The sequence below is a fragment of the Struthio camelus genome, chromosome 3 (assembly GCF_040807025.1).
Source record: "Struthio camelus isolate bStrCam1 chromosome 3, bStrCam1.hap1, whole genome shotgun sequence".
NCBI lineage: Eukaryota > Metazoa > Chordata > Aves > Struthioniformes > Struthionidae > Struthio > Struthio camelus.
The window spans coordinates 145,827,359-145,842,789 of record NC_090944.1 but is presented as its reverse complement, the minus strand read 5'-3'; the positions used below and the strand labels follow the sequence as shown (position 1 = coordinate 145,842,789).

Genomic DNA, 15,431 nt, shown 5'->3' with positions numbered 1-15,431 from the left:
TCCCGTTATCATCTGTTTCCAGCTTTCAGCCCAGTAAGCTTTTCTTAATGAATGCTGTAGCCTAAGGGACAAGCATGCTGTTGGCTTTTCTGAATAATGGAGTGATGCTACCATTTTTGCTTATTACAATATCGACTAGCTGAGGGGGTTTCACACATAGTCACAAGTGACTACTCTTGCCAGCATGCTCCAAGTTATTACAAGATGTTTTCAGACGTTTCATCTAAAAGAGCTTTACTGCTTTTAGTGAAGAAAACAGCTATGGTCTTGAACTGTATCATTTATATGGAGATAGGAGGAGGGATTAGAAGCCTGCATTACTGCAGATATATAGCAGAATATATTTAAGTATTCCTTGTCAGTCTTTGTCTGTTACTTAGATATGCGATCTCTTTTGCTTCTTCTGAGGAAAAGGTCAAAACACACAAAATTATAAATACAACATATGAATCAACTGCTGCATTTTTTTAAGATATCATTCATCAAGACTATTTTCTCCTAGGCCAATACCATTTTTACATTATTCAGCACAAAAATAAAAAACCCAATAAAGATGACTATAAACATTTATAGAGTTCTCACCTCTTTTTAATTCTAGTTCTTTGAAAGAATTGCACTGTTTAATCCAGGTTATTCTACTTCCCTCAGGTATCTAAACAATACAGTACAACTGCCACAATAAAAACTCCCCATCTAAAGACTTTACTTAACATTTTGCTCTTAACAGAGTACCTCAGAGGGAAGCACCTCAGTGTAAGAAACCATGTATTTTTCCCTCACTTATTTTGCATTACCTGCTTACTGCAGTCGTCTTCGTCACCTCGTGCTGGCAAGCTACTCCCTTGAAGCGATAATACACTTTTAATTTCTCTTCCATACTGTACCTAAATATGAACAAATCCATTATATAAAATCGAAGGCCAGAACAAACACAAATCAGCAAATATTACTGTGCAAGTTGTGCACTTCCAAATGTCACGCCAAGCACCAGTTTTCACTTTGTCTACACTTAAAAAGCCAGAGACCCCATTTCTCCTTATTTTTCTGTTTCCCTGAACAAACTACATGGCTTGCGTGCAACTTTCTGCAGCTTTTAAAATATATATTCATTCATTCACCTAATTTGGAAGCCTGCAGAGTAGTAAGAACTTGTTGACTCAGATTTATTTAAACACAATTCCTTTTTGCAATGCCAAATTATTTTTGCTGTTCCCAACGACTCAACTGCTTATGATGAAGTGAGCTTTAGAATTTGTTTTTATTTTACACTCATCATCTTAAAACCCAGTGAGCTATTCTACAGAAAAATATATGGCAGATGTTATAAAGAGCAACACAGCATGAAAGGCAACTTGCTCTAGTGTTACTAACAAACAACTGCATAAAACGTCTTCACCTCCACTACATTGTTTAATTGACTGAACGTAATGCATTCATAGTAGGACTACTGCTTAAAAGCCAAGCACATATAGTACCTATAATTAATCCTGTTTGTTAGTAATTGCAAACCCCAATAACAAGTTATACTGGTCCTGAATGAATGCACTTCAATACCTATTCTGTAATAGGCATCAAAAGGAGCCTTTAAAACAATTAACTTGATGAGCTCTGCACTTCAATCCAATAGCGCACTCAAGAAAGTCTGCTATTTTCCAGGTAACAGAAACAAAAACCAGCCACACAAGAATTTTACAGGCCCTCAAAACAAGTTCAGATTTAAGCTTTTGGGAATATTACATAGTTATGTGATTTTACTTACGTTCCCAACAATTACTGAACAAACTGCAGATACAAACACATGAAAAAAGTGAATGGTTCAGAAACAACAGAAAAGTTTTGTCACCTACAGCTATGGAATAAATTCTGCACACAGTTATAATAAACACTCCTGAAAGGTATTCTCTCTAACAAAAATGGAGAAAATAGTAATGATTTGTCTACTTTCGTGATAAAGGAAATGATTACATGGTTTATAATTCTCGTGTAATCCATGACAAGTGGGCTTTTCATAAGTGTCACACGAAGGGTTTGTAATCTGTGCTTTGTTCAACAGCTCAGAAAAAATTAGTCTAACCCACTAAAAATAAAATGGATGGCAAAGAAACATCAAAATGGAAGTAATGAAGGAAAATACTACATGCAGATCAACCATGGCACAGTCGTGTCTCATACAAATACACTATGACAATCTAGCTTAGAGGGAAGGTCGAACTGGTATGCATTAAGGTTGCTCCAGCAAATCCCTAAAAACACCAAGGGAAAAAAAATCTAATATCACAACATACCCCTTCCCTTTTAAAAAGGGAGGAAAAAAACACATACACGCACACACAAAGAGAATTCACCCCACCCCAGAAAGGACTCTACACTACCCATTACTAAGCTGAATTAAAAACCAGACTGGAGAACACCTAGAATCTTAGGCTCAAGTCTTGCCTGGCCCTCTTCTAGCTCCTGGGTTGCCTTGTCACACTTCCCATCGTGCAAAGCAGGCAAGCCACAGGTGCTCACACAAAGCATTCAAATCCAGCAAGCTCCCATAAAAATAGCTGGTAGCACCATGCAAAAAAAGCAAGGAAAAGATATTCTACAAAAGTCATCAGACCCGACAGGCTTAAATTACCAGTCACTAGCTGGGAAAGGAATTCAAGATGGGTACGTAGCCATGGGATGCTAGCCAGCTGATTGAGCTATTAGAGTGGAAACGAATTACGATTTTTTTTTTTAAAGAGTTTTCTTACTTCTGAAAGATTCAGTACACAGGTAGATCAGCTATTAGGGCACACTCTCCCCCCTCCTTCTCCCCCCCCCCCCCCCCCCAATAAGCCACTCTATAAACTGAAGTCAATGACAACACAAACGCAATCTTCCAAACAGGAAATTTAAGTGCAAACATATTGGTGTTTCAAGGGGAGTGTTAATCAACGTGAGCAGTTCTCATCTCTCCATCTCAAAAATGACACAGAGGCATTCCAGAAGAGGCGTTAAGAATTATTACAGGCATAAAAACTCCCGTATGACCGGAGAAAAGAAAAGATTGGGGCTATTTACTTTAAGATGAATAAAGGAAGTCAGGGTTAATATATTTTAAGTTATGACTAGCATGGGGAGAGTAGTTTGGAACCAGCTAGTCATTCCTCTTACTAACACAAAAAGAAGGGGACTTTCAATGAAATCAAAGAACTAATTTTAAAAACAATATTACTCCATAGGACTTGTTGCCAAATTATATTGTTGCAAGCTTTCTGAGGACTGAAAAAAGACTAGACACACAGTTAACATTAATATGAATAGACTTATAAGAATTTAAAAGATTTTTAGAAGGGATGCAAACGTTCACATTTCAGGTCATACACTTATCTACTGACAGGGAGTAAACTTTCCTAACTTAAGAACGGCATACAAAGGCTTTCTTGCCCTTTACTCTGATGCAGCTAGTGAAAGCCAAAACTGACACTAGAGAGAAAAAAAGGAAAAAGAAAAGCATATTGCAACTTCTACATCCCTACTTTGGATTTAGCTAATAATGCCTCCTAGTACAGTGTTTCCACAGCATGTTTTGAGAAAAGTTTCCAAAAATATTTTAAAGAAAGGCTTTTTTTTTTTTTGGGGGGGAAAACTTCTACACCATGTTGCACTTTTCCCCTTCCCTCTGTCCATGCTGCAGTCTGATTCTTTCCTCCTCTTGCCTTTCTTCAGAAAGGCTTATATATTTCCCTTCACAGACCTGCTGTATCTGAGCACCTCCTGCCCCCAATCTACAGCCTCAGTCCCTCGCACCTTTCTTTCAGTCCTGTATTATTATCACCCAAGGATGCTGCTACATGTTTACACTTTTCTGGAACCTGAACATAGGCATTTTAGACACCTCCTTTTAAAACGATCAAAGTGTTTCTATCTCAAATCAAGCTGTACATATCCCTTAACAGAATAGGAAAGGGAGAAAATGGTATACTCAGATAATGTTGTTTTAATTCAAACTGCATTTCAGAGAATTAAGAACCACAGCTGAACTCTAGACAACCATATAAAAAATATAAGTATTGCATCAGAATTACATAGTAGGGGCTTAAGATGCCTCGACTAATTTGTTTCCTTCTCTCAAAACACTTGGCTGGAGGAAATGAGGGAAGAATGCTACTTCTCTTAGAAAGCAGATAAACACTTCTCCCTCCCAGTAAAAAACTGACTTTTTGCCTCCCCAAATTCTGACTTCATATATTTATGGCATGAACAGATATCACAAAATTAATTTTTTAAAATCTGAGTTCAGTACCAGCCTGTATCACTTTGCAGCACCCCACGTTGTTCTTCAGCGACTAGGGAGACAACACGCTATTAATAATATGGTTCAAAATCCTCAAAGCAGGACTACTTCTTGCAGTAGCCTATTGAATTGAAAGTACTTCAGTCATGAGTTATACTAGAAAGAATATTTTCTAATCATAAAACCTTAAATATGGATCCTGATCAAGTTTGAGTCAAACATTTAAGACAAAAGATATGCAGAAAGCTCTTTACTATTGTAGAAGAATTTCTTCTTATTTCTGTGCAAATTATTAAAAAAACAACACAAATGTAAGCATTCAACCTATAAGTAGTATTACTGATACAAAACCATAAAGAAAGGCCTGAAGCCAGTCACCCTAACAGACTTAAACAAGAGAAGCAAAAAAAAATCTATTCACATTTGCAAATGAGAGAAGCTGAAAGATAAGCAAGCAAAGAGAAATAATCAAATTTTACTTAAGCATGAAAAAAATCATGGCAATTCAGGCCTAGCAGTAGCTGACCTTTTTATCTCAATGCGTAAAAAAAAAAAATTACTATAAATGCTGGCTTTACTTCTGCAAACTTTTTTGTTACTACACTATTCTAAAAGCTCCAGGTAGATTCACTGCATAAGGGAGATGCAAAGGTTTCCCCCTTACTTCATTTCTAGCCATCATGTGGAGACAGATTACAGCAGGGACTTATTGGGAGACAAATACAGCCCTCTGAAAGGAAAACACTTCAGAACTTAGTTGACTTCTTGATAACTGTTTCTACAATCAGAACTGTTGACCAGAACAACTGAAACTAACAGGCACAACATTAATAGCAGAGGTGGTTAATGTAACTGTTGAAAGGTCACTGTCCTCAAGAATATAGTTTTAATCTTTCTTTTAAAAAGAAATGACCATTTGTGTTTTCTACCTGTTACAGTAATTTTTAACAAATTAGTCATTTGAAGTTAAAAATAGACATGTATTAGTTTAATAGATGTAAAACCATGTATAGTTTAATAGACTCTTTAATAATAATATTTCATCCCAGTAGACGTTCTCAAATTGATAACATTCAGCAAAATCACTAATAAGTTCCCTTTGGCAAATGTAGGCCTTTGAGACAACAGCAGTCAAGGCTGAGTGAAGAAAGCAAAAGAAATATGTTTGCTATCTTCTCTGATACCAAAGGCATTACAAAGAAGAAAGCAGAAGTATGCATTCCACTAGGGATTGGTTCCATTCAAAACGGCCATTTGATATTAACACATTTCTACCGCATCAGGTTTAAAGCACACAAGGTGATGAAACATTGCTTGGGCTTTACTCTACCAGCCCAGCAGGAAAGTTTAAAACTTGGATCAACTCTGGAGGTATATGTACCTGCACAAAAAATATTACCAAGAGCAAAGACCTGAGTGATATACACTGGAGGAAGAGTAGTTTTCTCTGCTACCTTTGTTGAAGCATTGCCAGATAACAGTTTAGTGACAGAACTGACTGTGACTTCATTTTAGTTCTGCTTCAGTCCAGATTGTTAACACAAATTATTGTGTTTGAACTGGAGTTACCCAACTCTTACACTTCCTTCTTTGTTGATGGAGACAGTGACAATAAGGCCGAGGCAACACGAACTATGATCACTTACGGTACTCGTGCCAGCAAAATTAAAAAAAACATCCTGAAACTACTTCTGTGAAACATATTAGGATTTCTTAAATAAGAGATTCATAAAATTATATTTTAGTGAGAAGCATTTATGAAGATATTACAACTTGAATCTTCTTATTGTCCTAACTTAGCTACTGCTGTTTTATCATCTTACCACAATAACTGCAAACACATGATAAAAAAAATCTATGGAACTGGATTGTATCTCAGTTCTCCCTTTCTTCCAAGGGAGACAAAGGCACATTGCATTCTACTGTAGACCAAATGTAGAGCTCTGTGAAATGTTACTACCTTTGCAGTTACAGCTGGATCTATTAGGTCACTTCCTAACAGAGCTGGGGTTTGTTTCAAACTCCTAAGCACTAAGCCTTTAAGCACTCCAAAACATACGATCAAGACATGATGTGCATAACACATGGGCAAAACCAATTTAGCAACCACTGTAATAGCAATAAGCACTATTGTATTAAGTCTTTAAAAAAAAATTACTTCCATCTTCTGAATTATCTCTGAACTTGAAGTTTTCATATGAGCTTCAAATTGGTTGAATTCCCTTAAAAATGTCTGGTTTCGCAGAAGAGCCTTTTTTTGCCGTTCATCTATTTCTTTCAAGTATTTTTTCAGCTTCGTGTACTTTAGTTTCACCCTACAGGGGAAAAAAATTGTATTTAAAGAGCATAAAATTAAAACAAATGTATGTATATTGCAATCATTTTTTTTCAGACATATATATCCTAACCCTTATGTAGGATTCTCCCCCCCTCTCTCAACACACACACACTGAAAACGAGTAGACGCCTATCTCTCGCACAACTGCCAAAGGCTACATCATACAACTCACAGGACGCTACTGCCATACAGCTTAAGGTTTAAACATGATTTTTGGTGTTCAAAAGGATAAGTATACTAACAAATTCCTGAAATCGTGTTTTTAAAATGAGTTGTGCTTTAGACATATATATTGCATTAATTCAAAATGAAAACTGTATTTAGGAAAAACAGTATTCTGTAAGACACACAAGCTGTGACACTAAAGCTATGATTTCACAGCTGCTTTAAGCCAACCTAAATCTATGCTGCCACCAAAAGGGGCATCTCACTCAAAGCCTATCTTTCTTTTTTTATGCCAAAACTATCTGTTATGTGGCCACGTGGCAAGTCAGGCCAAGAGTGATCCAGCTGAAAGTACACCTAAACTAATTCTCACCCATGCAAAAAAATTGATTTGTTTCCAGCCAAATCAATTCTCTTATCTTGTTATGGGGCAGCCACACAAGTATCAGTGCCAACACAGGAAAGATGTGAACCAGTGGCACACAGGATCATCTCTTTTGTTCTCAATCTGTCTGCAGGTCAGCTTAAATCAGCTGCCAAATTGCAAACTAAATCCCTCAAGCTGCCAATTTTTTCAGAAAAATTCCAGCTCAAAACATGTTAGATTAAAATAGATCAAATAGAAAAAACAGTACGTGTGTACATTTACCCACCTGTTCAGACATTTTTTCCTTAAATATACGTGTTCATTTTCTAATATAACAGCCCTGATTAAGAAAAGGAGTTTCTAGGGGATTTGATCATCATAGGACCTAGCTCCTCAGTCTCTTGAAGTAAACAAGAGTCACTTCGATGAACTTTACAAGCTACATTTGAGGAAAGGAACACTAAACAAGAATGTCTAAAATAGGCTAAAAATTCTCTTCTTCTCTAGAACCAAGATGCCTTTCCTGGTCTAAGAAACTTTCATCCATGTAGAAATTACAGTCCAGATCCTCCTCCTGAATACAGGCTTCTGCAACCATTGTTTCAAAAAAAAAAAAACAAAAAAAAAACAAAAAAAACCCACACACTATGAAAGGCTCACATTATTATCATTTTCTTTTAAAAACTACAGCTTTATGGTTCAGGTCTTCTACAGCCTGAAGAGCTCAGATCTACCACAGGATGTAGGAAAGTTAGAATGTTTTGATGCTAGCAGGCCTGCTGGAAAAACAGGTCTGGAATCTGCTCCCCTTCTTCCTTAACCATTTAGGGGCATAAATTTCCAAGTTCAAGTACAAAAAAGGAGGAAGAAAGGAGAAACTTTTTCGTGCTTGTCTCAAAGAAGGCAGCCATACTGAGTTACATTTAACGTGTAATTTGGGACACGTTAAATTGGCTGCAGTTTCAACTGGTTTGCTCTATCGCAATAAAGCTAACAGCAGCAGTGCTTATAACCTGGTGCATGTTATACACACAATAATATCCAGAGGACCCAAGAATGCAAACACAGGAATCTCTCTGAACAACCAGCTAAACTACAAAGCTGGGGTGGGAATCTTGATTTCAGTCCTCTATTTTAGGGTAGACTGTATTTGCACTTTACATTAAACAAATAATGCAGAAACAATCCAGGGAGCAGAACCAGAACCTAGAACATCCTCTAGGATTTTAAGACTTTTAAACTTCCTAAGACTCTAGGACTTCCTAGCACGAACTATTCTACAACAATTTTGTAAACGTTGCACAAAACTATGTGCAACACTATGCATACATAACTATATGTTACAAATAACATATTAGTCGTTACTAAGACAACATTTCAGTATTATTATCGAGTAAGGGAGTTAGATTACTACTGAAGTTACTTCACCAATAGCTTAGAGGCAAGAACCTCACACTATACTTTAGATGTGAATATAAAATTACTGTTACAAAAATTGTCAAGATACCATTCTAAAATCATCGCATGATACCTAAATCTTTGCAACTAAAATAAAATAATCCATATGAAGTTTAAGTAGTCTTACGCGTATGCATCAGATTTTCTGTAGTCAATCAGTTCTCTTTCTAATTCCAGCCTTTTGGTTTCACTGGAGAAAAACAAATAACACACAGTAAGATAAAATTATGGAATAATTTATTTCAAAGTGCAAGAAATAAAACATTTTACACAGCAAAAAAAATCTTTTTAGAACACACAGCACATTTTTGCTACAAACTGGCACTCTTACAAACTGATCCATCAGCTGAGCTTATCAGAAAAACAGTTTCACAAAAAACCCTCTAGGTTTTTACATCTTCTTTTGTTCCTCATTGGAACAAGAGCTAGGTTATTCTAAATGAAGAGGAACAAAGGGAAAGATACATGAACATGTATAAACCCACACAAAGACTCACCAGCATAGCCAAGAAGTCTGTATTTCTGCTCAACTTAAGTTCCCGTTTCAAGTCCCTTCTCCAGCAGCCCCAGGAAGTGCTCTAAACACCGAGACACTGGCAGTTTACGAGTTTCTTCCCCCCTGCCCCCAAGTCACAGACCAGACCACTTTCAATCCAGGAAATTTTTTTTTTTTTTTTTTTTTACAAGTTATTCATGTCATAATTTGGAGTACATATCTCATTCTCATGCTTTAAACTTAAGAACACCTAGAGGTACGCTAGTGTTAGGTAGCCTTTAGTAAGTTCTGGCAGATACTTAGATAGCACCTGAATACAAAAGTTAAGTGTTCTTGAGGCTGAAGATAAAATAGTACAAAAACCATCAGATAAGGGCCACTCAACATTTGAGTACCATCATTACAGATACCTAAAATAGTTAACACAAAGCCTATGGTGTTTCGCAATGCAGCTCTGTCCAAGCAATGACTTGAAGGCAAGCAAGATATCGTCTTGTTTACTTGCAAACTTCTGGCAGAGTTTCTTAGTATGTATGGCAGAAGTTATGCTTGCTGCAGCAGAGGAATTTTTTTTGGCCACTCCATTATATGGACACTTCCTTTTTTAACTAAAAAATAAAGGTGTCTCAGCCTGCAACTTTTCTCTGTTCATGCAGTTTTGCAGCATGTTAAAATGAGGCAAATAGACAGTTATAAACTTTTAAGAGGCAAAGATAGTATAGTTAACTTTTTAAGGATCCAAATGGCTCATTTTCAAGCAACTCTGAATCTTCAGTCTATAGAGAAAGAGAACGTTAGTTTGGGATTTGAGGGCAGAATTAAATTCCCTGTTCAGCTACAAGCTCTCTCTAATCTCTGGCATTGATCTGTAGTGATATTTGATCCCTCACCTCCCATTTAAACCAGCAGGACTAAGATGCCTGAATACTTCTGATACCAGGCCTTAGTTCCTTTGTGCTTCAAGGATATGTAAGAACATAACGTAAGAACAACAGTACTACTGTCATCATACCCTGTTGAGATAAGTACATACAGAACAATGGAACACTTGGACACAATGCAATTTTTCCATAACAGCAAGAAATGTTATTTTTATGGTCATTTTTCGACACCAAATATTAAATCCACTGTTGAACACTAAGCTGCATCTAACTTACTGGTCTAGAACACCGACAGAGGCCACTCAAAGCATGCTAGTATGCATTATATAAGACTTTGGCTGAAAAGACAAAAATTACTAACCAATTACAGCACTGAGTCCACTAACATAAGTGGACACAGCACAAAAACGCACACAGACATGCAAAGATAAAACAAACAACCGGTTTCCCAACCAGGTGAGTAGGAAGTTTTCTTCAGAACAACACACGGTAACTTTCTCAGAGAGGAAAAGAGGTAGTACGGACCCCAAAAAAAGCAACGAGGCCACATCACTATTTCACCACTTAACTCCTAAAGAAGCGCTATTCTCAAAAACTTTCTTAGCCAGCTGCTCTGCTGCTCTGCATGAATGAGAATAGACCTGTCCACGACTCTTCTAGAAACATACAACTGATACCAGCAAATATGTCTAAAAGTGATACTCCTATGTGATTTACATTTTCTATTCAGCACTTCTCAATATTCCTACATGTTTACTGCAAATCACCCTTAGCACGAAGCATCTGGCCTCACTGTTTGAAAAGCAAAGCTAATCGCAAAGCTAGTCACAGTGTTGAGTACAGCACTTAGCTACATAAATTATTGACTTTACCACCCACACCTCTCAAAAACATTGCTGTCCTCACCAGCAATCATTGAAGATTAAGTGCTGAGTAATCACAACATGATAAATTCTGTATAAAACATGGAAGGTAAACTCTCTGCCCCATTTAACTTATTAGACATCCAAAACCTTATTCTCCATAATTTTGCACAAAACAGATACTGCTGACCTGTGTATGGAGACCTATATATGCAATAATTTTTATATCTAGATTAGATAAAGTACAAGGAGTAAGAGATAAAATGTAAGAGATAGAACATAGTCAATAAAGTCTAGCATGTAATATGCTACATTTAAGATACAGTTATGTCTTGGCACAAGTCTTAAGGCACTCCATGTTTGTTGATCATAAGCTTAGTATCTGGTGGCTAATTCCTCAAGCATTTCAGAACGTACATATTTAAAGAAAAGATTTATGAGAACAAGTGCAAAAGAAAAATTCACAAGAGCTCTCTTCTTGTTCCCCAAGAGTCAGCTGAGGGACATAACCAAGCAGCAGCTTCCTCCATCACATTCGAGCTCTTGCATAGATAGCTTCTGTAGTAGTGTCTCATTGTTTGCTCAGGCAAAATTGAGAGCTGAAAGCAGGACTGCAATCAGGAATGAAACAGCTGTCGGGTACTTCACGTCTTAAAACAGGCAACGTGGAATTAGATCAACGTAGAATTTCTAAAGTGGGACTTGCAAAAACCGAAATGCTCCAGTGATTTAACAAAAGGTTTTTTATTTCACATAAAAATTGTTTAGATAAAAGGCATCGCTTTGTCTGAGAAACTCTGAAGAGGCAACTGCCTCTGCAGCACCATTCCCAAAGGCAGGCTTTCACACTCTTGCAAAAGCAGCATGCAACTTCCAGTCTGGTGCGAGTACTACTCTTCGTCAACACCATCAAGTACAAATACATGCTTTCTTTCATTTTTTTAAAGCACGGACAGCACAAGTGTGCCAGGTAGAGAAATTCAATTTATTATCACAACTTTAAGAAGTAATTGCACATGCTCTTGGGCCAAATTTAAAAAAGGGCAGATACAAGCTGTGGAGGAAGCAAAAGTGACACAACACCCTTGTACTCTATATCCTCTGTCCTCCAGCAATCTCTAAAAGCCGATTTAAGTTACACCAGGTGGTGACAATCCTCTAAAAGTAGACAATCCACTGTCTGGATAGCAGGGAGTGGAGAAATATCCAGAGCAAGCGGCACAGAGCCAATAATACCACCAAGATATGTTGTTATGTGAAAGGAATGATCCTTCCCACTTTTCCCTTCCAGAGCAATGCCAAGAAAACAGACTAAATAGCTGGTTCATGGTTATTCCCCCTTCATCTTTACACCAAAATTCTGGGATAATGAGTGCATAGAATCCTAAAAACATTTTATCCTGCAAGATCCTTATTTGCTAGTTAAGAGCATAGATCATAAATTATCGGTTGCCGCTAAAGTTTTCAGGCATAAATATTTGCTAATTGAAACAAAACATTGTATTCGTGAAATCAGAAAGTAAGACTAAAAGACTCTTAAAAACATTATCCATAAGTTCCACACTAGCAGGGAGTTCCTCAAAAGTATTTTGGCATCTAAGTACGTACTTCACAATCCAGCGAGATGTTTGCAATACAGTGCACGCATTTAGTCCCTGGGGAATTTAGGACAGATTTCAAAACAACTTCTAGAACGCGCATTTGCATCTTTAAATGCTCAAAAAACTCCTCTAATTGCCTTAAATGAAAGTGCAATGCTATTTGTTCTTCTTAATCAGAATGAAATTAAGAATGTTAACATCCTGTTTATGAATGATGAAATACTTCAACTAATAAGAGTTAACAAATTGAAAAGGTTTGGTTTTTTACAGCATTTAGGTGCCAGAGTCCCACTTTCCAGATCAGTTTAGACCTAGAGCTTAGAACACGGTCAAACCAGTATTTTTATTTATAAAATGCCATCAACTGAATCAACCACAGGGCAGCCAAGGTAACTCACTGAAAAATGATATATACAATCACCTGTAAGTGGGAACTAGCCAAACACTAAGTTACTTCAAATAAACTATGTTCTACTTAAAAACAAACAAAAATAGCTTCTAAATACATATGATTTCTGAAAGGTGCTTTAGGAGCCTAACTCACTTTGGCTCTTCTGAAAGTTTTACATTGTAGCTACTTGTTAGATAATAGCAATCAATCAAAAACAACATACGGGAGAGAAAAAAGGTAAGTAGGTTAATTCCACATGAAACAGATAAAAGGCATTATCTATTAGAAAGTTACTTGTAATGCCTGGGTTTCTTTGGTTTTTTGTTTGTTGTTTTTTAAAGTACTATAGTGTTTTTGCCAGCCAATATTAGAACTTTTTACATTTATATTTGAAGTAATAGCTTTTCTACTGTTCAGGGCAAAAATAAGAGATTAAATTACATTAGATTTTTAATCATCAAATGACTGAAAAAGAAATGGTGAAAAAACAAAACTTTCCTTCCATTGCTCTTTTTCCAGAGATTTCATAATATAGGGTCCAACTCCACTTTCAGAGATGCTTCTCATAGGAGTCAGTAGTTTGTTTTGTACATGAGCTTGTACACTTACAGTTGTACTGGAACCGCATAGTTTGTAAATCTATCCTTAAGTTTTAGTGCTGCCAGAAGACTCTCTGACTTTAATAAGATTACTCTGTAAAGTAAGTCAAAGTGTTTTAATTAATAAATGGTTTAGAATTTAGGACACACTGATCCATTATAATGTTACAGATGAAGCGTGGGCTAAAACTCATAAACCCTTTCCTTTAGAGGAAAGCGTGCATGTCTACTCCTAACAGGAGCAATACCTGCACACAAATAGTTCAAAGCAACCTGCAGTCTAGACCACTTCAAGACTTCAGTCTGCTCTCCCCCTTAATTTCCTAATACGACAATTTAGATAAAGTGCCTTTCCCATCCAGGATCTAGGATACATGCAGCACTTTGTCCAAAACCCTATCTAGATGCAAGGTTTAGGTTCTGAGGGGCATGGCATTACTAGAGTAGGAATTTTGTGCATTCAGTGGGCAAAAAAAAAAAAAAAAAAGCACTACTGTATTAGCCAGAAAACAGGCACAGCTTAAAAAGCAACCTCATAACATTATACCATGAATGATCTCAAGAGACTTCCTCTGGGCAGGAAAAAAAAGTGCTAATTGACACCAATTACTGTGGTTGTTCTAGCAAGTAACAAATTGAGATCATCATTAAGCGTATACAACTTCAAAGAAAACAACAAATTCTTTGAAATATTTCAGTCCAAAGCACCTTAAGAAAGCCTTGCATCATCAAGTATACTTGCTTTCTTCCTGAAAATCAGATCCCATTGAAGCACACACAAACTGAAACCACCTAGAAATCACTTTTTTTTTTTTTTTTACATCTGTAGGAGAAACCATTTGTACATGCGCATTCATCATACAGCCATCTCCAAAACATCAGTGGCGCCGCTATTTGCTTGTTTAAAAGAGCAAAATAGTTTTGTAAACAGTACCAAAACTGCTTCAAGACAACATCTCCGACGATCGGCGACAGCGCGTTAACTTTTCGGATTCACACAATATGCTAATACAGGCACGGTAAGACTGAAACGGTGAAAAACATAACAGTGCAGTGCTACTGATAAGCTAGGCAGAAGCATCGCCTCATCCCCCTCCCAAAACATGCAACTGGCTGAAAGATTATCAGAAGGCAGAAGAAAGGGGAAGAAGCCCGCTGCTTGAGACAGCGTTGGGGAGCTGGGAGAAAATCGTTCTCTTTAAAAGAGAGACAAAACAAAACGCACAGATTGTCACGCACTACAAGCGGGTCGTGAATCCGATTTAACTCTCCCCTGAGGTGAAAACTTCAGGGGTGCTGAACTGCCGGCACAGGCCGGCAGCAGCGCGCCTCCCGCCCCTTCACAGCGCGTACCGCTGCTGCGGCCCCCCGGGCGGGCAGAGCTCAGACACGGCGACTCGCCTCCGCGGGCGGGCGTGGGCCCCGTGAGGGGGCAGCGGACGAGCCGCGACACCAGGACACCCGTCACGGGACGAGGCCGCTCACGGGCCCGGCCCCTCGCCGCCCGCCGCCACCGAGGGCACCTCCCGGGCAGCGCGGCCTGCCGACCCGCCGCCGCCTCCTCACCTGTCGCGCAGGCGCCGCAGAAGCCCGTCCAGCCCGGGGGGGCCGAGGCTGGGGGCCGAGGCCACCGCCAAAGCCGCCCGCGGCGGGCGGGCCCCGCTCATGCCGCCCTGTTTACCCCGGTGGCCTAAGCGACGCCTCCCGCCATGCCCCGCGCCGCCGCCGCCGCGCGCCTCCCGCCCGCCGGCCGCGAGCGGGCGTTGCCGTGGAGACGCGGGGGGGCGGGGCTCCCGCGGGGGGGGGGGGGGGCGCCGCCCGGGCCGCGCAGGGCGGGGACAGCAGGGGCCTGCGGGCGGCCTATAAGCGTTTAGATTAGGTCTTAATCGGTTCGTTGGATATAATTTCGTCAAATGTGTTAATTTGATTATTATTGCAGCTGTTAAAATGGCTGCCGTTCGCCGTCCAGTCTCCAGGCTGGTCCTCCAGAGGGCTGGGCCCTGTT

At 38.8% G+C, this 15,431-nt stretch overlaps 1 protein-coding gene across 8 annotated transcripts in view; it reads right to left on the bottom strand.

Annotated features, from left to right (window-relative positions):
* The window catches only part of KIZ (kizuna centrosomal protein), a 72,078-nt gene extending 56,915 nt beyond the window's left edge, over positions 1-15,163 (bottom strand). For 4 of the 8 annotated variants that reach the window (XR_011140607.1, XM_068940783.1, XM_068940787.1 and 1 more), the window contains exons 1-4: positions 14,993-15,161; positions 8,723-8,785; positions 6,426-6,582; positions 795-884 (exon numbers count right to left, since the gene is read on the bottom strand). Coding sequence is in view for 7 of the 8 variants with exons in the window: in XM_068940783.1 (XP_068796884.1) it covers positions 795-884; positions 6,426-6,582; positions 8,723-8,785; positions 14,993-15,093 (411 nt within the window). In the remaining variant the exon portion in view is untranslated. Of the gene's footprint in view, positions 1-794; positions 886-6,425; positions 6,583-8,722; positions 8,786-14,779 lie in introns of all 8 variants that reach the window. The other 4 variants (XM_068940785.1, XM_068940784.1, XM_068940788.1 and 1 more) reach the window with 4 other exon arrangements.
* Positions 15,164-15,431: the final 268 nt, after the last annotated feature.